Genomic DNA, 27,893 nt, shown 5'->3' with positions numbered 1-27,893 from the left:
AGAGTTTCTTTTGGGAGTTTTCTCTTAGAAGGTCCTTGGTTTGAAGGTTTACATTTAAGTCTTTAGTTCATTTTGATTTGATTTTGTATATGGCAAGGGATAGGGGTCTAGTTTGATTCTTCTGGATATGGATATCCAGTTTTCCCAGGACCATTTATTGAAGACACTGTCTTTTCCCCCTGATATATGTTCTTGACACATTTGTCAAAAATGAGTTTACTGTATACGTATGGATTTGTTTCTGTGTTCTGTATTCTGTTCTGTTGTTCTGTATATCTGTTTTTGTAACACTACCATACTGTTTTGTTTACTATAGCTCTATAGAGTAATTTGAAGTCACTTAATGTGATTCATCTGGTTTTTTCTTGTTCAGGATAGCTTTGGCTAATGTGGGTCTTTTTTGGTTTGACATAAATTTTAGGATTATTTTTCTGTTTTCATGAAAAATCTCATTGGTGTTTTGATGGATAGTCCATTGAATTTATAAATTGCTTTGGATAGTATTGACATTTTAGTAATATTGATCCTTCTAATTGATGAACATGAAATATCTTTTCATTTTGTTGTTTCTTTTTTTCATTTCTCTCATTGGTATTTTATAGCTCTCACTGTAGAGATATCTCACTTCATTGGTTAAGTTAATTCCTAGGTATTTTATTCGTAGCTATTTGTAAATGTGATTGCTTTCTTGATTGGTTTATCAGATTGTTAACTGTTGGCATATGGCAATACTACTGATTTTTGTATGTTGATTTCATATTCAGTAGCTTTACTGAATTTATTAGTCCTAATTGTTTTTTGGTGAATACTTTAGGTTTTTTCAAGTATAAGATTATAGCATCTGCAAACAAAGATAATTTGACTTCTTCCTTTCTGATTTGGATGCCCTTTATTTCCTTCTCTTGTCAGATTGCTGTACCTAGGACTTCCAATAATATGTTGAATAATAGTGGTGACAATGGGCATCCTTGTTATGTTTCAGATCTTGGAGGAAAGGCTTTCAGGTTTTCCCCATTCAGTAAGATAGTATGTATGGGTCTGTCATATATGGCTTTTATTGCATTGAGGTATGTTTCTTCTATGCCCATATTTTTTGAGGGTTTCTATCATGAAGGGATGTTGAATTTTATCAAATGCTTTTTTCAGCATCAATGGAAAGGATAATATGATATTTGATCTTTATTCTTTTGCTATGATGTCTCACATTGATAGATTTGCATAAGTTGAACCATCCTTGCTTTCCAAGGAGGTATCCCACTTGGTCATGATGAATGACCTTTTAAATGTGTTGTTGAATTAAATTGGCTAACATGGTGTTGAAGATTTTTGCATCTATGTTCATCAGGAATATTGGCCTGTAGTTTTCTTGTTTTCATATGTCTTTGTCTGGCCTTGAAATCAGGATAATACTGGACTCATAGAATGAGTTTTGAAGTATTCCTTTTTCTTCCATTTTTTAGAATACTTTGAGTAGGATTGGAATTAGTTATCTTTTAAATGTTTGGTACATTTCAGCAGTGAAGCCATTGTGCCCTGGGCTTTCCTTTGCTGGGAGCCTTTTATGATGGCCTCAAGCTTGTTACTTATTATTCGTTTGTTTGGCTTTTGGATTTCTTCATGTTACAGTCTTGGTAGGTTGTGTATGTCCAGGAATTTATCCATTTTTGCTAGGCTTTCCTATTTACTAACATGTAGTTGCTCATTGTAGTCTCTAATGATCCTTTTAAATTTCTTTGGTATTGTTTTTGATGTCCCCTTTTTCCTCTTAATTATATTTATTTGAGTCTACTCTTTAAAATTTTTTTTTTCTGGCTAATGTTTTGTCAATTTTGTTTATCTTTTCGAAAAACCAAGCTTTTGTTTTATTGATCTTTTGTATTGTTTTGTTCATTTTAATTTCATTTATTTCTGCTCTGATGTTTATTATTTTTCTTCTACTTATTAGGTTTGGTTTGCTCTTGCTTTGCTAGTTCTTTAAAATGAATCACTAGGTAATTTATTTAAAATTTCTCTTTATTATTGATGCAGGCACTTATACCTAAAAAATTCCCTGTTAGTACTCCTTTTACTATATTCCATAGGTTTTAGTATATTGTGTTTCCATCATCATTTCAAGAAATTTTTCAATTTCCTCTTTGCTTTTCTTATTCATCAGCATATTGTTTAATTTCCATGCATTTGTATAGTTTCCAAAACTCCTTCTGTTACTGGTTTTTAACTTTATTTTATTGTAGTCTGAATAAATACTTGACATAATTTGAGGGTTTTACTTTTTATTTTTTAAGATTTGTTTTTTGGCCCAATATGCCAGGCCATATATATCTCAAGGATAGAGATAGTATATTCTTGAGAGTGATACATGTGATAAGTAGAAGAATGTGCATTCTGCAGCCACTGGAAGAAATGTTCTGTGATATAGCTATTTGGTTCATTTGGTCTATAGTGCAGATATTAAGTCTGATGAATCTGATGATTTTCTGTCTTTATGATATATCCAGTGCCAAAATTGGGGTCTTCAAGTTTCCAGATATTGTATTGAGGTCTATCTTTATCTTTAGCTCTAATAGTATTTGCTTTATCTATCTGGATGCTTCACTGTTGGGTACAACTATTGTAATTTCTTGCTGAATTGACCCCTTTATCATTATATAATGACATTCTTGTCTCTTTTTATAGTTTTTGTCTCAAATCTCTTTTACCTAATATAAGTATAGCTACTCCTACTCTTTTTTGGTTTTCATTTGCATAGAATATCTTTTCCATTCCTTTATTTTTAGTTGATACATGTTTTTAGAGGTACAGTGTGTTTCTTGTAGGAAACAGATCACTGAGTCTTAATTTTTTATCCATTCAGTCACTCTATATCTTTTTATTGGAGGTGGTTTTAGTCTATTTATATTCAGTGTTATTATTGATAACTAAGGTGAAAGCACCTGCCATGTTATTTGTTTTCTGGTTGTTTTGTGGTCTTCCCTTTCTTCTTAATTCCTGTTTTCCATTTAGTGAGGGCCATTGGTGGTACGATTCAATTTCTTGCTTTTTATATTTTGTGTATCTGTTGTATGTTTTTTGATTTGAGATTCCCATGAGTCTTGCAAATACTATTTGATAACTCATTATTTTAAGCTGATGGCAACTTAACATTGATTGCATAAACAAATAAAAAAAGCAAGAGAAAACTACTGAAAACTCTCCACTTTAACTTAATCCTTCTACCTTTAAACATTTTATTGTTTCAATTTATATCTTATTGTACTGTCTATATTTTGAAATTGTTGTACTTACTTTTTTTTGATCAGTTCATCTTTTTTAGTCTACCAAAGTATGAGTAGTCTACATACCACCATTACAGTGTTACAATGTTCTGTGTTTGTGTACTTACTATTGCCAGTGAGTTTTGTACCTTCAGATGCTTTCTTCTTGCTCATTAACATTCTTTTCTTGCAGACTGAAGAACTCCCTTTAGTGTTTCTTGTAGGACAGGTCTGGTGTTGATGGAACCCCTTCGCTTTTGTTTGTCTGGGAGAATCTTTATTTTTCCTTCATGGATATTTGAGGTTTGAAGGATAATTTCACTGGTTAGACTATTTTAGGATACAAGTTTTTCCCTTTATAACTTTAAACATGCCATGCCATTGTCTCCTAGCCTGTAAGGTTTCCACTGAAAAGTCTGCTGCCAGATGTATTAGAGATATCTATGTTGTTTCTTTTCTCTTGCTGCTTTTAGAATCCTTTCTTTATTTGTGACTTTTTGGAATTCGATTATTAAGTGCTTTGAGGTAGTCTTCTTTGGGTTAAATGTGCTTGGTGTTCTATAATATTCTTGCCCTTGAATACTGATATCTTTTGCTAGGTTTGGTATATTCTCTGATGTTATCCCTTTAAATAAACTTTCTACACCTATATCTTTCTCTACCTCCTGTTTGCCTCCTGTTTACCTCTCTCTCTCTTACTCCCTCCCTGCCTCTAGCTCCTCTTTAAGGCCAGTAACTCTTAGATTTTCCCTTTTGAGGCTGTTTTTTTAGATCTCATACGCATGTTTCATTGTGTTTTACCCTTTTTCTTTCTCTGACTGTATTTTCAAAGTTCGCCAAAATTTGCCTCAACTCACCACTATTGTGAATGTCATAGCAGCTATTACTAATAAACATCAGTGTTGAATTATGTATAGCACTTTTGGAAAGAATTGTTTGAGACGGCAAAGATCCTCTTTCCTCTGGATTTCTATGTAAACATTCTGTGCATTCCGTGTAACTTGTTATATAACCATTACCAGCTTGGGAAAAAGAAGGCGAAAGGAAAATTTGCTGCTGAATTTCTGTAGGTGAGAATAAATCTGCTTATTCAAATGTCATCAAACAAATTAGTGACTTCTTGCCAATGCAAAGAAAATGAAAGCGCTAGAGACAGTGGTTCTTTTATTTTTTTAATTTTATTTTTACTGAGCTACATTTCATTCCATAAGATAGAAGTAGTATTCCCTATTCCTTGCTATTTTTGAGAAACTATGCATTATTTGATTTATTTTGTACACTGACTTGCATGATATGATAGTTTTTATGGCTATCCCAATTTCATTTATTACTTGCTGAAATATCTTCATTTTTCCAGCTTTAGACCTGCTAAGATGTTTTGTCAAAATAGTATATACAATTTGAGTTTCTTTTATCCAAAATGCTTGGGACTAGAGTGTTTCAGATTTTAGATTTTTTTTCAGATGTTGGAATATTGCAAATACATATCAATGATAGATAATGACATTTGGAAAATATTATTTAGTGTTACTCAAGTGAGGATACCCACCTGGGAAACACAGTCTCCAAAAGAATGAGTGAGCATTCCAAAGTGGGGAAGTTAAGTTTTCACTTATATAGGCAGAAACAGAAGTTAACAGAAGTTAACAGCATTTTCCATACAAGGTCATTACATAGTTTATAATGATTTGATTGATTTACAGCTTGGTACATTCCAAGGAAGATTGCTTTAACATTCTGCAAGAAAGGGCATTGTTCTAAAGGAGTCTTATCTCTGGTGGTATTCCATCTTTCCTAATCATTTATAGGGCAATAATGAAGAAGATATTTAATCTATAATCAAAGAAGCAGAAGTTACAGCCGCATGCTACATGGCTCAGGCCACATATTCCCATTCCTCTCAAGCTTTAACAAGTATAAAGTTCCAAAAGCTTTAGGTTTGGATTATTTAGTTTCACATATACACTAAGATATCTTGGGACTGGGACTCAGTTATGAACATGAAATTCATTTATGTTTTGTATATACCTCGTACACATAGCCTGAAGGTTATTTTGTACAATATTCTAAATAATTTTGCATATGAAACAAAGTTTGTGTTAAGTACTTACATGTGGAATTTTTTACCTGTGGTGTCTTGTTGGGGCTTCAAAATTTTTGGCTACTAGAGCATTTCAGATTTTGGATTTTTGGATTAGGGATTACTCAATTTGGACTTTAGGTTTTGAGGGCCATAAGGACTTTGTGACAACTAGTCAACTGTCTCATGTAGTATAAAAGCATCCATACATAATATGTAAATAAATGGGCATGCTGTGCTCTAACAAATTTTATTTATAAGAACTGTTAGTTGATCCCTGATCCAGTTAATAGACTTGTTTATTTCCATATGGAATAGCAGTATAAGCTCCTTTTGTCACTAAATATTTGTTCCACAGTGTTTCTAAAATTCATGGTACTAAAATTATTGTATTTCTTTTTAAGTGATAATTAAAAGCATTAAAAGGTCCATGCATTCTTTTTCCATTTTTTGTTAATGTTCTCTGTGCTATTGAAAGGGCAAACCTACCTTCTTATTATCCTATAGACAATCCAATCACACGCTTGTTTCAGGGCCTTTGCACTTGCTGATGCAGCTAGAATCTGGAACATAAGACACTCTACCTCTTTGTCTAGATTTATACTCAGGCGACATTTTTATCATTGACATGTTCACCATCCTAAATACGTAGCAACCCAGGTTCGCATAAATACTTGTCCTACACCTGGTTCCATCTTTAATCCTCTACTTTCCCCCCACCCCAGGCACTTAGTACCAGCAAGGCATTTAGTTCAAATTGTTGTAGTGTATGTTTTTTATTTAGTTATTCATATTCTGTCTCCATCCAGAGATTTGTTTGCTTTTGTCTGCTTTATCCCCAGTAATAAAAATATTAATGGATCCTGGCATTTAATAGTCAACAAATGTTGGAAAAAAAAATGAAGGGATGAATGAATGAGTTAAAGTCTTATCTATACCATTAATTAATGCTTTGATGTTTTCAAAATAAATAAATACTCATTTAAATTTCAGGAACAGAAAACAGTTCTTCCTTCAAAGCATGCAGTACCTGAAGTAATAGAAGACTTTCTCTGCAATTTCCTGATGAAAATGGGAATGACCAGAACTCTTGATTGCTTTCAGTCTGAATGGTAAACAATTATGTGGATAAATAGTTCTCTAGAAATTCTAACATTTAACATGTATGCTTTTAACTGCCTTAGGAGACTTTGAAATGACTCAGCTTATGAAAATGACTAGAAACTTTTCCATCTCCAGCCCTGAAACCACCACCACACACACACACGCGCGCGCGCACGTGCGTGCACACACACAATTAGAATAGCAATTGCAAAGAAATTTTTATTAAACATTTTTCCCAAATATTTGAATTTAAGTAATTTTCAAAAAATCAAGAAAATTGAGTATCTCCTGGAGTTATAAAACACAAAGATATGAAAATATTTGCTAATATTTTTGAATAATTATTGAGAGTATTATTTCCTATATTTAGACATTATACTAACAGTGCTGCTTTACTTGCTTGTTTTATTTATAGTGTAATCGCTTGCCTTTCTCTACTCACATAGCTGATTATTTTTCTATAAATATTCTTCATTTAGAAGTAAGTATAATTGTATTTTGAATATCACTTAGACACAAGATTTTCTTGTTATAATTGAAAATTTTAATAACTAGTTATATAAATCAGCAAGTGTACCTTTATTCCTTTGTTACAATAATAATGTCACCAGGCATATTTTCAGTTTCCTGACATTGTTTAAATAAATTTGTTAAATGATTAGATATGAAAATATATTTGAACTTTAATAGCTTTTGCATATTCTAGAAAGGGGGATTAATATATCTAAAGATATTTATAATTAGGACTAAATCTTAATTTTAAATAAATTTATAATATATGGATAATTTGCAATTTTTACCATCCAGCTATGGTATAATCATTTATTTTTTGTTTTTTTTTTGGGGTTCTCGTCTTCTGAGAACATGCACATAAGAGCAATCAGTTTCATTATTTTAAATGCACATCTAATGTTAATAAATTTTATGAGGATAATTATTTTTCATTAATGTAGTCTAAGAAAAACAGTAAGTTCAGTGGTAGAAAAATAATAGCGCTTCTTTTAAATTTGGAAATTGTGTGAATAATTTAAAATTTTTTTAGTAAAAGCATTCCTAAGAAATATAATAATTATGAATGTACTAGAAAATATATTTTTTGTAAAAGTAGGTAGATGATTAATTTACAGTGCTAGGATTAATATGATTCACTTAACTTTCTGACTTCCAACAATGTGGTTACGCCATGTGATGCTTACATATTAGACCAGTCCAAAGTGTAAAATGATTTTCTTAGAGTAATCTGGATCCAAGTATACTCTTAACAATTTGGTAATTATTTCATATTTTCCTTTTAGATTTAGCAATCTCAATTGATGAAATGAAATTTAAGAAAACTAAGATTAGTATTAGGATTTAAAATCCTCCCAAACTAGGCATACTAGTCATACGATAAAATTTGTATAAAGTATCTGTTTATGAGTTTAGAATATGGTGGTTCAAGTAATTTTATTCTTATCCCTAGCTGCCACTTTGCAATGAGATTACTTTGTGTTGAATACCTTATTTCATATGTAACATTTTTTATCTTGATTAGAAAAGTTTACCTATTCTACATAGTAAAATTATAGCAACATTAAATACATTATTTTTACCATTTTTACCACAGGAAAAAACCACTTAGAATATATCATTGCTATGAATTCACTTAATCTTTCAAAACATGACCAAACATGGATTTTCCTTTGTTAGTTTGCTAAAATAAGCAAACAAACAAAACACTCGGCAATAAAATTTGACTTAGGTTCTTACACTCCTTAAGCAAAAAATGCAATAGATCCTTTAAATCCAGGGTTAGAAAACTAAGACCCTTGGGCCAAATGTGGCCTGCCTCCTGTTTTTTTAAATAGAATCTTACTGGACCACAGATGTGACCTTTCTTTAGGTATAGTCTATGTCTGCTTTCACTCTATAAAAGCAAAGTTAATCATCACAACAGGGATGATATGGCCTATAAAGATAGTTTTGCAAATTCTAAAACAGTTATTTTTGACCCTTTACAGAAAAGAGTTGCCAGAATATAGTAGGAATTTGTTCTATGAATCACTAAAAAGTTTCCATTGCAGGTTTAGTCAATACTTCAGTGCTATCTTTATGTCTGTTTTAGAATTGTCTGTGGACAATGGTAATTTCTCAAGGGGAAAAATCAAAGAAGAAATTCAATTGGAGGAAATATGGAAATCGAATTCTGGTACTTTTACCTTAGCATATGTCATATCCATCTGTCTTTCTACGCTGGATTGTTCCCCTGTCTATTAACATTGTCAGAACCACTCACCCTAAAGATACATTCGTACTCTTTTTTGCCTCTTACTACCACTTTTTCGTTAAAACTCTTTTTCCCTTTCCAGCCAATGTTTTGAAAACAGAGTTTAAATTTTTTTTCTTTCTTCACCTTTTTACTTCCTATTAAACACTTGGTTCTCTCCAGTTTGGCCTATTCCCACTATTTCACTAAAGGTAGGGTGGTAATGAAAATGCCATCAAAAGTAATAGCGCAATTATTTATAACATTTAATTACTAATTTAACTTTATTGTAATAATGGAAGAAATTGTAAATTAAGGGTATATTTTGTTAATTTGCAAGAAAGAAATATTGCAGCTTTTACACAATAAAATTTGGCATAACATTTAATCACTTAAATGTGAGCAGTGCAGTTACAACTTTCTGGGGATGGTTAAGTTTTTAAAACCAGAACCTAGAATTAAAATTACACTTGATATAGCCCTTATGTTGCTCAGAATGTACAGGAAGTCTATGTGGTGTTGGGTATACATTAATGATGCCCAATGAACACTACACAAATACTTGTTCCTTTGTCATTTAATCTTATTGCTGTTTATTCAATTAATGAGGACTTGGCTTCTAGTTATATGTGCCAGAAGAATATTTTTTTCCCCAATCATTATTAAGTTAAACACAGGAATGTAGTGACTCTTCTACATAACATAAAAGTTAGCAAAAGATAATTTTTGCTATGTTACATTATGATAAATTTGACCACTGCAAATACATCTGCACAGGTTTATGTACTATGATATTAAGAAAGCAGTCTTGTAGGTAAGTATTTAAATTTTAAAAATAAAATTAATACTGTGTTTATTAAATATGAGAGATTTAAAAATATTAAGAAGGTGAAACTTTAGGCTTATCAGAAATTTGCTTTGTATCATTTTTATTGATACAGCATATTATCATGCATTATTTCATTTACTTCTCTGAACAACTGTAACAGGTAGCCACAGCCGTATTTCTATTTTAGGGATGAGGAAAGGGGATAGGGAGATTAGGAAATCTCCTCAGTGAGTATCAGCAAGTCATAGCCAATAAGTGGCAAAGTCAACCTAGGATATACCGATCTTAAAGATCAATATCCTAACCACAGGGCTATACTGTGCAATTATACAAGAGAATCTTGGAAAAAATTAATAAAGGTGCCTTTTGGCTTGGCTGGATACTAAAAGAACTTAAGAAAATATTGATTTAAAATCCAAATATGTGCCTATTTTCTGTATTAGTTTGAGGAATCATGGGGCCAGTAATAAACACTTCAACTATGCTATATTTTTCCTGAGAGGGACTGTCTGCTTCTACAGTGATAGTTATGATAGTGCTGGGGATTCTAACATCCTTAATTTGTACAGTAATTAAAATAATTTTGTCAATGTTGGTCATATATTTGCCTAAATCTTTTTGAAAACCTGGAGGAAAAGTTTTCATTATATGCTTCTTATAAGGAGATTATAATTTGGGTAACCTTTCCCCTGTCTTTTACATCCTATGCCTTGAGTGCCATCATGAGGGAAAAATAATCCTTATTCTTCTGACACCATTTGTATGTTTACTGGAATTCTGTCATAATATTCATCATTTATGGCCGTGGGTCTTAAATGCTTTTTGTATGTAGACAAAATTTTATGAAATTTCTATGCACTTTCTTCCTGAAATTCATATGTTTTCTCCATTTCTACATAATTCTAAATAGTTTATGGCTCTCCTGGTAAATATTAAGAGCATTAATGGAATTTTATTAGTGATAATTTTATTGACAATTTCATTGAGAGCAAATTGTATTTTAAATTTCTAATAGTTAATGGCAATCTTTTTTCCCACCTGAACACTTTTCAGTTTTATTTTAAGAGTGAGTGAAAAAGAAGGAAGACATAAAAAGTCAAGGTGTTTCTTAAAATAAAACAAGAGATACATATAAACTGAAGCAAACCCCAAAAATATTATATTGGAGAATTCAGATTTTATTGAGAAGCATATTTCTGGAGTTTGTGCATTAAGATTCCTAATTACTTATATTATTATCTAATAGTGAGCCTAAAGTCATCTTTCATATTTCATAACATTTACCTGATAAGTAATTTTTGAATGTCCTGAGATATATATTATATAATAAATGTTATATTTGGATTTGTGCTTCTTTTACTACATATGATTTTATTTATAGTATTCAATTTAGAGGAAAAACTATTAAATCTATTAAACTATTAAAACTATTTTCTATGAGGAAAAACTATTTTTTCCTATAGAAAATTTCTCCAGTGTATATTCCACATTCAGTAAAGCAAGTTGCCGAAAACCAATTTTATGGTCAGAAAAAGCTTATAGTCTAATACTTCAGTCGATCCCTATGTCTTCTTTTCTGATATAAGTATAAATCAAATTCTAAGTACAGGTTTTATACTGAATTTATGATTCAGTTGTTACCTGTTTCCTGTTTTATAAATTGTGGCAAATATAATGGAATATTGATTTAGTTATCTTAACCTTCAGGTTAAGGACCCTATGGGGGGGGTCCTCTTGCTCTTTTTTTAAAAAAAAATCAGATAAAGTATGTAACACAAAATATATGACTTTATTAATATGTAACATTATTAAAGTTATGATTTATAATATGAAATTTTTAGCTCTAATCTTTAGCTTATCTAGAATAAGCTTTGTAGGGATTTATTAATAACTTTATTACTTGAAATATTTTTCTGTGCTCAATTTTTTTAACTTTATTGATTGCCATACACAGTGATTACAATTGTAATTATTTACAATCTGTAATTGATTCTCTGTTGTTGCTTCTTATTTCACTGAGAAAATAGAAGTTCCGTCACTCCCACCTCCCTTTTTACCACTCCACTGCCTCTGGCCTCAGGTATTCTTCTCTTCTGTCATAGACTCTAGACTATGCAGGTTGTTATCTGAGGCCAGCCCTCATTTTATCTGCTTGATGCCAGCTCCTCTCACTGACTTAAGGATATTGCTTTTGTAATTGTCTCTCTTTTACCTCCATTGTCAATTTTTTCCCTCTTTGCTGGGTAATTCCCATAATCATACAGTTGTACAATATCTCACATTTTTAAAAAGGAAGAGAAGAACCACCCTAGATTTCATATCTTCTTGTAAGTTCATCTTGATTCCCTATGTTCTGCTTTAGAGCATATCTCCTTGAAAAAAGTTTGTTGGCCACTTCCTCATTTCCTAGTCTCTCAGACCTAGTCTCAGTTTGGCTTTTATCCCCATGATTCTACTGAACCTTTTTTTTCTTTTTTTTGTGACTTTCACAGTGCCAACTTCATTGATTGATTATCAGGAATCTTTTTAGATTCCTGGCAGCATTTGTCACTGTTGTTCATTTCTTCCTTTTTTTAAAAAAAATTTTATTTCAGTTGCAGCTGAAGATTTTTTTTTTAATTGTACTTTAGGTTCTGGGGTACATGTGCAGATCATGAAGGATTGTTGCGTAGGTACACACATGGCAATGTGGTTTGCTGCCTCCATCACCCCATCACCCACATCTGGCATTTCTCCTCATGTTATCCCTCCCTGACCCCCTACCCCCCTGCCGTCCCTCCCTTGGCACCCCCTCTTAGACCCCAGTGTGTGATGCTCCCCTCTCTGTGTCCACATGTTCTCATTGTTCAACACCCACCTATGAGTGAGAACATGTGGTGTTTGATTTTCTGTTCTTGTGTCAGTTTGCTGAGAATTACGGTTTTCAGATTCATCCATGTCCCTACAAAGGACACAAACTCATCACTTTTTATGGCTGCATAGTATTCCATGGTGTATACATGCCACATTTTCCTTGTCCAGTCTATCGTTGATGGGCATTTGGGTTGGTTCCAGGTCTTAACACTTTCTTCATTGGGGCCCTGGGCACAGAACTCTCAGATTCTCCAACTACTTCACTGGCCTCTCTGCTTAGTCTCTTTTGGTAGTGTTTTCTTTTCCCCTCAACCTGGAAGCAATGGACTGTTTATAGCTTAGTCCTAGGATTTCTTTCTTTACTTCCATTTCTCACTGCCTATCTGGTCTCTTCCAGTCTCGACTTTAAATACTATCTACAATGTTTATTACCATATTTAAATTGCCCACCCTGACTTTTTTCCTGAACTTTGAACATGAATACTCAATGTTTATCTTCACTTGAATGTCTGCTAGACATGTTACATTTAACATGAATGGAAACAATCCCTTAATTACTCCAACTACCCAGTTGCTCCCTCATTTGTCCCCGTTTAGTAAATAAATGGCTATCTGTTGCTCAGCCAAAAACCCTGGAGTCACACCTGCCTTCTCTCATTCAGCAACACCTGAAGTTGATCCATCAGCGAATCCTCCTGGCCCCACCTTTACAGCATGTCTACAAGATACTGACTTCTCATAACCTCTACTGCTACTTTCTTCAAGCTACCATGCTCTGTCTCCTTGACTATTGCAATAGCCTGCTAACTGGTCTCTTATTCTATGCTTGCTAGACTAATCCCTTTAAAACATAAATCTGGTCTGTGTCACTTGTTTCAGAACCTTCCAAGGGTTTACTTCTGGTTCAGAGTAAAATTGCTTCCCTCACTGTGGCTTCCTACTCTTTTCCTGAGTCATCTTTCACTACTGTCTCCTAGGTCACTTAGTTGGCTTCGTTTCCAGGCAATCCAGATACCCTGGCTGTTTGCTATTTCTTGTAGTTGCCAAATACTTCTTTGTTTCAGGGACATTGCATTTACTTTTCCATCTGCCCCAGTTGCTTCTTCCCAGATATCCGTATAGCACAGACCCTCATTTCCTTTAGATCTCTGTTCAGATATCAGTTTGTCAGTCATGTTTGCCATTCATACTCACCCTCTGTAAAATAGGACAAGCACCCTCATCACTCTGTGTCTTTTAGCCAGCTTATTTATCTTCATAGAACTTGTCACCCTCCCCACTAGAATGCAAACTCCATGATATAGGGACTTTTGTCAACTTTACTATTGTCTAGCCCAATGCCTGGAACATAGGAGATGTTCACTTATTATATTTTATACACCATGATGGTATTAGTACCTAGAAGTGTATTCATATTTTATTCTAAAATATACTATGAACGTTGGACATTTTAACTTGTAAATGTAACACTGCAACTAATTACTGTAACATTCCCTGAGACTTAACTTTTTGAATTGCACATAAATTAAGCTAATTTGGCAGAAGGAAATGGTATAAAGCCTTTTGTTTGATTTTATCCTAGGTATGAGTTAATACAAAAAGGAGTAACTGAACGTAGAACTGTTGGGAATGTTCCAGATGTCTACACCCAGATTATGCTTTTGGAAAATGAAAACAAAAATTTAAAGAAAGACTTGAAGCACTACAGACAAGCAGCTGAGTATGTTATATTTTAAATGACATTGTCTTCTTTTTCTTTTGGATTAAATGAAAGAGTTGAGTGAAGCTGATATATATAATGTACCAGAGCTTTAATTTTGGAAAACTGAATTTTTGTTTAGTTGTAAAGAATGTGAGAGGCTTCACTAGCAAATTAATTAAACAGATGATCAGAACTATCACAATTGTAACTTACCAACAAGAGGAGAATACAAGGAGTTGTTTAGGAGATGGTAAATTTGTTATATAACAATTACTTCCTTGTGTATTTGATAGTCTTTTCATGGTTTATAACATTTTCTCCTGTAAAGATAAGCTAATTTCTGAAATAATAATAAAATTATAGAAAGCCAAGAGGTAAGTGCTAGTTTATTCCTATTAGAGGAATTTCAGTATTTGAAAATTCTCCAAAAGGAATAATATAAACTGTGGACTTTGGGTGATAATGATATACAAGTTCATCAGTTGTTAACAAATGTACCTCTCTGGTGGTGGATATTGATAATGGGGAAGGCTGTGCATGTGTGGGAGTAGGAGGTGTATGGGACATCTCTGTACCTTCTAATCAGTTTTGCTGTGAACTTAAAACTGCTCTAAAAATAAGTTTATTAAAAAAATAGAGAGTTCTCTATACTGTTTTCCATAGAAGTTAAACCAATTTACATTGCCACTAACCATATATGAGTGTTCTCTTATCTCCATATTCTTGCCAACATCTGTTACTTTTAACTTTTTAATAATAGCTGTTTTGATTGGTGTAAGATGATATCTCATTGTGGTTTTGACTTCAGTCCAGCAATTCCACTACTGGGGATCTACCGAGTTGTATAAAAATAACACCCACACTCATATATTTATTGCAGCACTGTTGATAATAACAGAGTCATGGAATCAACCTAAGTGTCCATCAGCAGATGGTGGGATAAAAAATGTGGCATTTATTTACAACGAAGTATTATTGAGCTGTAAAAAAGAATGAAATCGGGCCTTTTGCAGCAACTTAAGGCCATCATCCTTAATGAAATGACTCAGAAACAGAAAGTCAAAAACTACATATTTTCATTTATAAGTAGAAGCTAAACAGTGAGTACACATGGACATATAGAATGGAAAAATAGATACTGGAGACTCCAAAAGGTGAGAGAGTGGGAGGAAAGTAAGGTATGGGTAAAATGTCCACTATCTGGGTGATGGGTACACCAGTAGCTCAGACTTCACCACTATGCAATATATCCATGTAAAACAACTATACTTGTACCCCAACTCTATAAAAATAAAAAATTTAAAAGACGTAAATATTAACTATCCGTAATTTCACCACCCAGCGCCAGCCACTTACCGCTTTGTTGAATAGCAGCCTTAACTTTCCTCAGTGCATATATATTAATATGTATTGATGAGTAACTTTTAAATATAAACTCTACTAATGTCATATTTTGTAATTTCCTTTTTCATTCAGGAGTATATAATTAATATATTTTTATGAAAATAAATTTTATTCTAAATTAAAAGAAAAGTACTGAAGGGAAACCTTTGTTTTATAATTTCCTGGCATAAACTTACTCATAGAAGAGAATCCAAATCTCTGTGCACCTTTCTTTCTTCCTACAATTAATGGAAGACATTCAGTTCCTGGTGAACAACTTTAGATAAATAGCTGGTGTTATTCTGACAAGGAATATGTGGATACATTAACCTGGGTTGAATCTGCTCATCTGAGACAATGTTATATGGAAAAATCAATGCTCAGATGTGAAGGAGAGTTTGTGTTTTATTTATTCATTTATTTTTATTAAATATAGTTAAAGAGGGCATTTCTCACTTAAAGAATCATATTAAAACCAAAAGTAGATTAATGGAACTACCATATAGGAGCATAATATTAAGATTTTTGGTAAGTTTAATGTAAAGAAACATGACTTTTCATTGAAAAGTAGAGAAAACATTTAAAATAAGCTCTAGTTGTAAAAGATGACAGTAAATAATTATTATGATCATTTATTCAAGTATTGTCTGTACTCGTAGAAATGTTTTTGCAAGGTATATAAATTTTGTATTATCTATGGATGTAATGTACCATTTAGAATTTTATATTTTATATTAGAAGTGTATGATGATTCAGAAGAATATATTACTAGAACCAGTGCTCTCTGTATTCTTAGCTGCATTTTTCAGAAGTGTTTTGTACTATTTGCCCTGATGCTCACTATGGTTATATTCACCTAATGGATTCACTGGGAATTTGATACAGCATATTTTTCACAGTGCTGCCTGGCACACTGTTTCAGTTCCTGATCTCCTTTGAATTATTGCTTGAATTTGCTAAATTTCTTTTAAATAGATCGAAACAGCCTCCTTATGCCATAAGTTTAGCCCCAGTGACATTGAAAAGTCATTGTTAAGTAATGATCGTTTGTTGAATATTATATTTAATGGCAATAATAAAATTAAATAACATATTACTCATGCAGATTATTAATGTTAAAAGAAGCCAAGATTAAAATGTATCACTCAAATAAGACATCTTGTCTTACTAAAATATAAGATTATAGTTTTAATTTTAAGTTTATGGCTATTTCTCAAATCTATCTCATTCAATAGAACTTAAAATGTAAAAAATTAGACAAGGAAAATTTTTATTTGCTTTACTTGACATTTGAAAGGAAGCTGCTTGTTACTTAGTAGATGCTTAATCCTTATTTTGTTGAGTGGATATTAAGCATGGTTTGCTTTCACAGCACATTTTAGTAAAGTGCTTCCTTATAGTCTAGTTCTAGTGATACATTCTTAGAAAATGGAGACTGAACTTTTGTTTTGTCAGTAGGTTTTTTAATTGATACACCATAATTGTACATAGGAAATTTATACATATAATAATTGTACATGTGATATTTTGATACATACATACAATGTATAGTAATCAAATAAGAGTATTTAGGATATCCATCACCTCAAACATTTATGATTTTTTTTGTGTTGGGAACATTTCATAATCTAACTATTTTCAAATAGATGATAAATTATTGTTAACTATAGTCACCCTACTGTGCTGCTGAACACTCTAGAACTTATTCCTTCTACCTAACTATGTTTGTACCCATTAACCAGTTTCTCTTCATCTCTCCTGTCCACCCAACTGTCCCCTGAATACTTCCCAGCCTCTGGTAATTATCATTCTGCTACCTCCATGAGATCAACTATTTTAGCTCCCACATGAGTAAGAACATGCAATATTTGTCTTTCTGTGCCTTGCTTATTTCACTTAACATGATGATCTCCAGTTCCATCTGGGTACCTGCAACTTACAGGATTTCATTCTTTTTAAAAAATGGCTTAATAACATCCATTGTGTATATGTGCCACATTTGATTTATTTATTCTTCTGTTAGTAGATACTTAGGTTGATTCCACATTCTTCGTTATTGTGAATAGTGCTGCAATAATGTTTTGAAAAAAGTTTTCCGAACTACATCTGTCCTGCTACCAGCCTGCTCCAAATGGTAATGTTTAATCATCTAGGTTTTTCAATTTGACTTCTGAGTGAAATTGAAATTTTCCAATAGCGATTAGTGATAAACATGAGATTCCTTTTATTGAACTTGACCTGATATTTGCATTTTTAGGATTAGGATATTTCTTAAGGCAAAGATAATTATAGATATACTTTTCTAATAATAATTATTAATACACAAAAAAGTCAGGTTGCAGATATATATTGTTCTTGATTGTACTAATAGCACTTAATGATGTATCTACAAAAGTCAAAGAAATAAATCACCTATAAAATTAATATTTATCTGGGGGGAAGTTGCCATGGAAAGAGTACTGATCTTAAAGTTCAAATACCTGGCTTCCAATATTCTGTTACTTATTAGCTCAGTTTACTGAATTATTCCCAGTTTTCTTATTGTTAACATGGGAATTGTTAACAATAACCTGGGAATTGTTAACCTATGGAATAATGTGATAATTTTAATGAGACAATCTATGTTAAAGAGCTTTGTAAATCACAAAGTACTTTGAAATGTCAGCTAGTATTATCAAAACTCTAAAAACTATCATCTCTGGGTTTTTACTAATCATCACACCATTAATATTTTTAAAATTCAGCAATGATGAAGCATGAAGAAAGAAATGAAAGGAGAATATATTTTACCCTAAAATATCATTTGAATTGCCATAATTAAATCAGGGAATTGTAATTTTCTCTGTTGTCAGCATTGCCAATTTTTGACTACAGGTTTTCTCTGTACCTGCTACAAATATAGATTATCTGTCTATAAAGTTGGGAAAATAATATGTTGAAAACATTTCTGTATAGGTGTTTTTATGGATAAAATGATCTTATTAAAAATTTATAGTTACCTCAGAAGTAAAAATATTTTGCATACTGGATATTGAAGAATAATAATATCTTTCTCAGAAAAGAAGAACATGACTTAAAATTTCTGTTGAAATGTAGACCAATTGTTATTTTAAATGCAGAAATCTAAAGTTGCATTTAAAGCAGGTGACCTGCCCTGCAGTTGCAGAGAATTGGTGGTTGAATGAAGACTATAAAACATCACTTATATCTTTCACAGTTTAGGCACTATATTTCATAAACCTTGTTTTATTCGATAGTTGGCATGCCAAAAGATTAACTTTGGTCTGAGTTTATAAATAACTATTATGAGTTTTATTAATTAAAACCTGTTTGCTTCATCTTCTTGCCTATTTTGACTAGCATTTTATGTCTTCTTCCCATACTGTAGACAATGCAAAAAAAAAACTAAAAAGCAACAGCAAAAAAACTCAGTTGTATGATTGATTCCTAAAAGCATCAGTGTACTTGAGCTTTAACAGTCTGGCTTTCATTTCACTTTTTCTCAGTTGGTCTTGGACACCAGAGAACTGTTTGCCACCAAATTTAGCAGTCTTTATTTTCCATTCGTATATCCTATTTTTTATTCCTATCTTCCCTTAGCATCTATGACATCATACTATTCTGCCCCTCCTTCTACCCTAGTGACAGGTTTCTTTTCCTTTTCTTAACTCCAAACAGTTGACACTCTTTAAGTATGGTAGGATAACCATTGACTTCATGTGAATATTGACAAATACAACATATATTAGGTAGTGGTAAGTGCTATGAAGAAAAATAACATGCGTAAAAGACAGATGCAGTGTGGTTTTCTGTAGGATTTGTAGGTGGTAGGGCAGGGGGGCAGGGAAGTACATCAGAAAACTGAAGAGACTGAGGGAGAAAGCCAAGTATAAATTTGGGAAAATGGAATTCCAGGCAGAGGAATGTGGTGGAGACAGGTTGACTTGTTAGAGGATTAGCAAGGAGGCTATAGTGGCTCTAACCAGTGAGTTAGTGGTAGAGGTCTTTGCTAGAAACTTGCTTTTTTCTCCACATGCTATGTGAAGCTAATGGTTTTGAGCAGAAGCATGTGAACTGGCTTCTGCAAGGAAAAATGCTCATTGTTACTAATTGTCAAGGAAATGCAAATCAAAAGTAAATGAGAAATCACCTCTTACCTCTCAGGATGGCTGTTATTAGAAAAACACAAACAGTAACAAGTGTTGATATGAATTTGGAAAATTGGAACCCTTGCACGTTACTGATGGGAATGCAAAGTGTGCAGCCACCATTGAAAACAGAATAAAGGTTCCTCAAAAAATTAAAATTAGAACTACCATATGATCAGGAAACCCCACTTCTGGATATTTATTTGAAGTGAATCGAATTGAAACCAGGATATCAGGCAGATATTAGCACTCCTATGTTCATTACAGCATTATTCACAATAGCCAAAATATGGAAACAACCTAAATGTCCATTGACAGATGAATGAGTAAAAAATATAAGGCACATTCATGCAATGGAATACTATTCATCCTTTAAAAAGAAGGAAATTCTGTAATATGTGAGGACATTTATGAACCTTGAGGACATTATGGTAAGTGAAATAATCCAGTCACACAGGGGTGATTACTGTATGATTCTTCATATATGAGGAATCTAATATGGTAAAATTCATAGAATCAAAGAGTAGAGTGGTGGTTTCCAGGGGATGAGGGGAAAGGAAGATGGGACATTACTAATCAAAGGGCATAAAGTTTTAGGTAAACAAGATGAATCAGTGCTACAGATTTGTTTTATATCATTGTATTACAAACAGCAATAGTGTATTGTACACTTAAAAATTTATTTAAAAGGTAGATGTCATGTTGCCTTCTTACCACATACTCAAAGATTAAGTAAACAATGTAGACTAATGAACCTTATAGTCCTATAGGATATTCAACACTCTACTTTTGTCATTCTTATTTCACTTCTACTCTCACCCATGCCCTACTGCACCTCAAATTATAATATATAATTTGTACAGTTATTTTTTGTTATTTATATACATTGAAATATATGTCTTAACTATATAATTTTGACAAAAAGATAAACTCTTAAATCTCTACACTCATCTCAAGGTAGAACATTTTTATTTATCCAGAAGTTTTTCTCATGTCCCTTCTCAGTCATTCTGTCCCAGCAATCACTGTTCTGAATTTTTTCACTTTGGTTTTGTTTGAGAATTTCATAAATGGAAACAAAGCATATTATTTTATTGTGTTTGGCATCTTATACTCAACATAAAGTCTGTATAATATGACTATGATTTTTGCCTGTATCAGTAATTTATTCCTCTTTATTGCTAAGTAGTATTCTGTTGTATAATGTAGACTACAACTTTTTTTATCCTTTTTTCCATTTAGTTATTTCCAACAGTTGGTTATTAAGGATAAAACTGCAATGAACATTGGGTCACAAATATTTGGTGGGAATATGTTTTCATTTCCTTTTTATAAAAGCTTAATGGAATTTCTGGATCAATTTCTGGATCAATTTCTGGGATAGATGTATGTTTAACTCTATAAGAACTGCTAGGGGAGAGAGATCCAAGATGGCCGGTTAGGAGGAGCTCAGAATTGCAGGTCCGAGTGAAAGCGCAGAGGGTGAGTGGATGCCGCATTTCCAGATGGATTTTTACTGCCCACAGACCAGGAGATCCCCAGGCGGAGGAGCCCCACGGGTCACCAGGGCGGCTGTTTTGGCCAGCGCGGCGGTTTTGCCTGTGCCCCGGCGCAGTGGTTCCCAGTGCAGAACAAACGAGACTGTGTCCCCTCTTAGCCAGCAAGGGGAGCTGAAACAGGGAGCCAGGCCAGGAGATTCCCAGGCAAAAAAGCACCACGAATCTCAGAGCCGTGATTTCAGCCAGCGCAGTGGGTCGCCGCACGGGAAATCACACAGATCCCGGTGCCTATCCAACAGGCGACCAGATCACCTGGTAGAGGGCTGACTGTTCAACTAAAAAACAAAAGGCTCTGAGGCAGGGAGCCAGGTGATCAGGCCCGGCTGATCCCACCCCCACAAAAACAAAAACAAAAACAAAAAAACAGCAATTGGAAAGGCTCTGGGTTGAGAGTTTCACAGCAAGTGCAGCTGAACCCAGGATGGTCCAGCTCTGTGGAGGAGGGGCATCTGCCATTACTGAGGCAGCCTGCCATTGTCGTGGCAACCCGCCATTACAGAGAGAGCTGGGCGGAGCCCACAGCAGCTCAGCGAAGCCTCTGAAGGCTGAGAGTGACTAGGCTGCTTCCTTGTGGGCAGGGCAGCCCTGAAGAAAAAACAAAAGGCAGCAGCACAGTGGAAAATCACAAAGCCCTAACTCCCTGGGACAGAACACCTGGGAAAAAAAAAGGGGGTTTATGAGTTCTGCTGCTGCAGACTTAAATTTACTGGCCCAGCAGCTCTGAATGAACAACGGGGCTCACAGCTCAGCACTGGAGCTAATATAAAGAACAGACTGTTTTCTCAAGCAGCTCCCTGACCCCCATATATACAAAGAGTCACCTCATAAAGGAGAGCTCAGACTGACATTTGGCAGGTATTCTTCTGGGACAAAGCAGAAGAGGAAACTGGTAGCAATCTTTACTGTTCGGCAGCTGCTGCAAGTGATCCCCAGGCAAGCAGGGCCTGGAGTGGACCTCAGCAGTCCTACAGCAGAGAGGCCAGACAGTTAAAAGGAAAACTAAGAAACAGAAATAACTTCATCAACAACATACAGGATGTCCACTCAGAGACCCAATCAGAAAGTCAACAACTACAAAGCCGACAGGTGGATAAATCCACAAAGATGGGAAGAAACCAGAACAAAAAGGATGAAAACACCCGAAACCAGAACACTTCTCCTCCTACAAGGGATCACAACTCCTCACCAGCAAGGGAACAAGGCTGGATGGAGAATGAGTGTGATGAAATGACAGAATCAGCCTTCAGAAAGTGGGTAATAAGAAACTTCCGTGAGCTAAAAGAACATGTTCTAACCCAATGCAAAGAAACTAAGAACCTTGAAAAAAGATTTGACAAAATGCTAACGAGAATGGACAACTTAGAGAGGAATATAAGTGAATTGATGGAGCCGAAAAACACAACACGAGAACTTCGCGAAGCATGCACAAGTTTCAACAGCCGAATTGACCAAGCAGAAGAAAGGATATCAAAGGTCGAAGATCAACTCAATGAAATAAAACGAGAAAGCAGGATTAGAGAAAACAGGGTAAAAAGGAATGAACAAAGTCAACAAGAAATATGAGACTATGTGAAAAGACCTAATCTACATTTGATAGGTGTACCTGAATGTGACGAAGAGAATGAATCCAAGCTGGAAAATACTCTTCAGGATATCATCCAGGAAAACTTACCCAACCTAGCAAGGAAGGCCAATATTCAAGTCCAGGAATTACAGAGAACACCACAAAGACATTCCTCTAGAAGAGCAACCCCAAGGCACATAATCATCAGATTCACAAGGGTTGAAATGAAGGAGAAAATGCTAAGGGCAGCCAGAGAAAAAGATCAGGTTACCCACAAAGGGAAGCCCATCAGACTCACAGCAGATCTCTCAGCAGAAACTACAAGCCAGAAGAGAGTGGGGGCCGATATTCAACATCCTTAAAGAAAAGAACTTTAAACCCAGAATTTCATGTCCAGCCAAACTAAGCTTCATAAGTGAAGGAAAAATAAAATCCTTTGTGAACAATCAAGTACTCAGAGATTTCATCACCACCAGACCTGCTTTACAAGAGCTCCTGAAAGAGGCACTACACATAGAAAAGAACAACCAGTACCAGTCACTCCAAAAACATACCAAATGGTAAAGAGCATCAACACAATGAAGAATCTGCATCAACCAACAGGCAAAACAGCTGGCTAGCATCAAAATGGCAGGATCAAATTCACACATAACAATATTAACCCTAAACATAAATGGACTAAATGCCCCAATCAAAAGACCCAGACTGGCAAATTGGATAAAAAGCCAAAACCCATCAGTGTGCTGTATCCAGGAAACCCATCTCACTTGCAAGGATACACAAAGGCTAAAAATAAAGGGATGGAGGAAGATTTACCAAGCAAATGGAGAGCAAAAAAAAAACAGAAGTTGCAATTCTCATCTCTGATAAAATAGACTTTAAAGCAACAAAGATCAAAAGAGACAAAGAAGGACATTACATAATGGTAAAAGGATCAATGCAACAAGAAGAGCTAACGATCCTAAATATATATGCACCTAATACAGGAGCACCCAGATACATAAGGCAAGTTCTTAAAGACTTACAAAGAGACTTAGACTCCCACACAATAATAGTGAGGGACTTTAACACACCATTGTCAATATTAGACAGATCAACAAAACAGAAAATTAACAAGGATAACCAGGACTTGAACTCAGACCTGGACCAAGCAAACCTAATAGATATTTGCAGAACTCTCCACCCCAAATCCACAGAATATACATTCTTCTCAGCACCACATCACACCTATTCTAAAATTGACTACATAATTGGAAGTAAATCACTCCTTAGCAAATGCAAAAGAACAGAAATCATAGCAAACAGTCTCTCAGACCGCAGTGCAATCAAGTTAGAACTCAGAATTCAGAAACCAACCCAGAACCGCACAGCTTCATGGAAACTGAACAACTTTCTCTTGAATGTTAACTGGATAAACAATGAAATGAAGGCAGAAATAAAGATGTTTTTCAAAATAAACGAGAATGAAGACACCACATACCAGAATCTCTGGGACACATTTAAAGCAGTCTCTAGAGGAAAATATATAGCAATAAGTGCCCACATGAGAAGCAAGGAGAGATCTAAAATTGACACCCTATCGTCAAAATTGAAAGAGCTAGAGGAGCAAGATCAAAAAAACTGAAAACCTAGCAGAAGACAAGAAATAACTAAGATCAGAGCAGAACTGAAGGAGATAGAGACACGAAAAACCCTTCAAAAAATCAATAAATCCAGGAGCTGGTTTTTTGAAAAGATCAACAAAATAGACCACTAGCCAGATTAATAAAAAAGAAAAGAGAGAATAACCAAATAGATGCAATAAAAAATGATAAAGGGGATATCACCACAGATGCCACAGGAATTCAAACCATCATCAGAGATTATTACAAACAACTCTATGCGCATAAACTAGAAAACCTGGAAGAAATGGCTAAATTTCTGGACAGTTGCCTCTTCCCAAGCCTAAACCAGGAAGAAGTCGAAACCCTGAATAGACCAATAACAAGGTCTGAAGTCTAGGCAGCAATTAAGAGTCTACCACCCAAAAAAAGCCCAGGTCCAGATGGTTTCACAGCCGAATTCTACCAGACATACAAAGACTAACTGGTACCATTCTTTCTGAAACTACTCCAAATAATCCAAAAAGAGAGAATCCTTCTCAAATCATTTTATGAGACCAACATCATCCTAATACCAAAACCTGGCAGAGACTCAACAAGAAAAGAAAACTACAGACCAATATCCATGATGAACATAGATGCAAAAATCTTCAATAAAATACTGGCAAGCTGATTGCAACAGCACATCAAAAAGCTTATCCACCATGATCAAGTAGGATTCATCCCGGGGATGCAAGGCTGGTTCAACATACGCAAGTCTATAAATGTAATTCACTACATAAACAGAACCAAAGACAAAAACCACATGATTATCTCAATCGATGCAGAGAAGGCCTTCGAGAAAATTCAACAGCCCTTTATGCTAAAAACCCTCAATAAACTAGGTATCAATGGAACGTATCTCAAAATAATAAAAGCTATTTATGACAAACCAACAGCCAATATCATACTGAATGGGCAAAAACTGGAAGCATTCCCTTTGAAATCTGGCACTAGACAAGGATGCCCCCTCTCCCCACTCCTATTCAATATAGTACTTGAAGTTCTAGCCAGAGCAATCAGGCAAGAAAAGGAAATAAAGGGTATTCAATTAGGAAAAGAGGAAGTCAAATTGTCTCTATTTGCAGATGACATGATTTTATATCTAGAAGACCGCATCGTCTCAGCCCAAAATCTCCTGAAACTGATAAGCAACTTAAGCAAAGTCTCAGGATACAAAATCAATGTGCAAAAATCACAAGCATTCCTATACACCAATAACAGACTTAAAGAGAGCCAAATCAAGAACGAACTGCCATTCACAATTGCTACAAAGAGAATAAAATACCTAGGAATACAACTAACAAGGAACGTAAAGGACCTCTTCAAGGAGAACTACAAACCACTGCTCAACGAAATAAGAGAGGACACAAACAGATGGAGAAACATTCCATGTTCATCATTAGGAAGAATCAATATCATGAAAATGGCCATACTGCCCAAAGTAGTTTACAGATTCAACACTATCCCCATCAAGCTACCAATGACCTTCTTCATGGAACTGGAAAAAACCACCTTAAACTTCATATGGAACCAAAAGAGAACCCGCATAGCCAAGTCAATCCTAAGCAAAAAGAACAAGGCGGGAGCATCACACTCTTGGACATCAAACTATACTACAAGGTGACAGTAATCAAAACAGCATGGTACTGGTACCAAAACAGAGATATAGACCAATGGAACAGAACAGAGGCCTCAGAGGCAACACAACGTATCTACAACAATCCAATCTTTGACAAGCCTGACAAAAACAAGCAATGGGGAAAGGATTCCCTGTTTAATAAATGGTGTTGGGAAAACTGGCTAGCCATATGCAGAAAGCAGAAACTGGACCCCTTCCTGACACCTTACACTAAAATTAACTCCAGGTGGATTAAAGACTTAAACATAAGACCTAACACCATAAAAACCCTGGAAGAAAACCTAGGCAAAACCATTCAGGATATAGGCGTAGGCAAGGACTTCATGACCAAAACACCAAAAGCGTTGGCAACAAAAGCAAAAATAGACAAATGAGACCTAATCAAACTCCACAGCTTCTGCATGGCAAAAGAAACAGTCACTAGAGTGAATCGGCAACCAACAGAATGGGAAAAAATTTTTGCAGCTTCCCCATCTGACAAAGGGCTGATATCCAGAATTTACAACGAACTAAAACAGATTTACAAGAAAAAAACAAACAAGCCCATTCAAAATTGGGCAAAGGATATGAACAGATACTTTACAAAAGAAGACATACATGAGGCCAACAAACATATCAAAAAATGCTCATCATCACTGGTCATTAGAGAAATGCTAATCAAAACTACATTGACATACCATCTCACGCCAGTTAGAACGGCGATCATTAAAAAATCTGGAGACAACAGATGCTGGAGAGGATGTGGAGAAATAGGAACACTTTTACACTGTTGGTGGGAGTGTAAACTAGTTCAACCATTGTGGAAGACAGTGTGGTGATTCCTCAAGGATCTAGAAATAGAAATTCTATTTGACCCAGCAATCCCATTACTGGGTATATATCCAAAGGAGTATAAATCGTTCTACTATAAGGACACATGCACACGAATGTTCACTGCAGCACAGTTTACAATATCAAAGACCTGGAACCAACCCAAATGCCCATTGATGATAGACTGGACAGGGAAAATGTGGCACATATACAGCATGGAATATTATGCAGCCATCAAAAGTGATGAGTTAACGTCCTTTGTAGGGACATGAATGAACCTGGAAACCATCATTCTCAGCAAACTGACACAAGAACACAAAGTCAAACACCGCATGTTCTCACTCATAGGCGGGTGTTGAACAATGAGAACACATGGACACAGGGAGGGGAGCACTATACACTAGGGTCTGTTGGGGGGAAATAGGGGAGGGACAGTGAGGGTGGGGAGAGATAGCATGGGGAGAAATGCCACATTTTGGTTGAAGGGGGGGAAGGCAGCAAATCACACCACCACGTATGCACCTATGCAACAATCTTGCATGTTATTCACATGTACCCCAAAACATAAAATGCAATAAAAAAAAAAAAAGAACTGCTAGTACATATTCACACATTCTAGTTGATCCATTTTGCTTTCTCAGTAGGAATACATGAGAATTCCAGTTGCTCTATACAGCTAATGTTGAGTGTCATCAGTCTTTTCTGTTGTAGCCATTTTAACTGTTGTGTTGTGGCATCTTGTGTTTTTGATATGCATGTTTTTTTTTTTTTTGGAAGAAAGAAAGAAAAGAATGAAGAAGAGGAAGAAAAAGGAAGAGAAAGAGGGAGAGAGAATGGGAGTATTGCTTTCTTGCCCAGGCTAGAATGCAGTTTAGTAATGGGTATTGAAAACCTCTTTTATACCAATAATTATACTTAATGATGTAGACAGGAAGGAATAAGGGAAGAAAATAACAAACAAGCAGCCAACCAGGTTGGCTATTTCATTTAAACCTATGAAATGCTATGCGATTACTGAGGAGTGATTTACTTCCAATTATGTAGTCACTTTTGGAATAGGTGTGAGGTGATAATGTATGT

General features: G+C 34.6%; 1 protein-coding gene across 3 annotated transcripts in view; it reads left to right on the top strand.

The window, feature by feature from the left end:
- The window catches only part of SPAG16 (sperm associated antigen 16), a 1,059,797-nt gene that overhangs the window by 19,239 nt on the left and 1,012,665 nt on the right, over positions 1-27,893 (top strand). For 2 of the 3 annotated variants that reach the window (XM_064373027.1, XM_064373028.1), the window contains 2 exons: positions 6,328-6,446; positions 13,948-14,085. In XM_064373027.1, the coding sequence (XP_064229097.1) occupies positions 6,328-6,446; positions 13,948-14,085 (257 nt within the window). The remainder of the gene's footprint in view (positions 1-6,327; positions 6,447-13,947; positions 14,086-27,893) is intronic. The other variant, XM_064373029.1, reaches the window with a different exon arrangement.

The sequence above is a fragment of the Aotus nancymaae genome, unplaced genomic scaffold, assembly GCF_030222135.1.
Source record: "Aotus nancymaae isolate 86718 unplaced genomic scaffold, 86718_ANA_hifiasm-v0.15.2.pri h1tg000008l, whole genome shotgun sequence".
Lineage (NCBI taxonomy): Eukaryota > Metazoa > Chordata > Mammalia > Primates > Aotidae > Aotus > Aotus nancymaae.
This window is presented reverse-complemented; position numbering and strand designations above follow the sequence as displayed.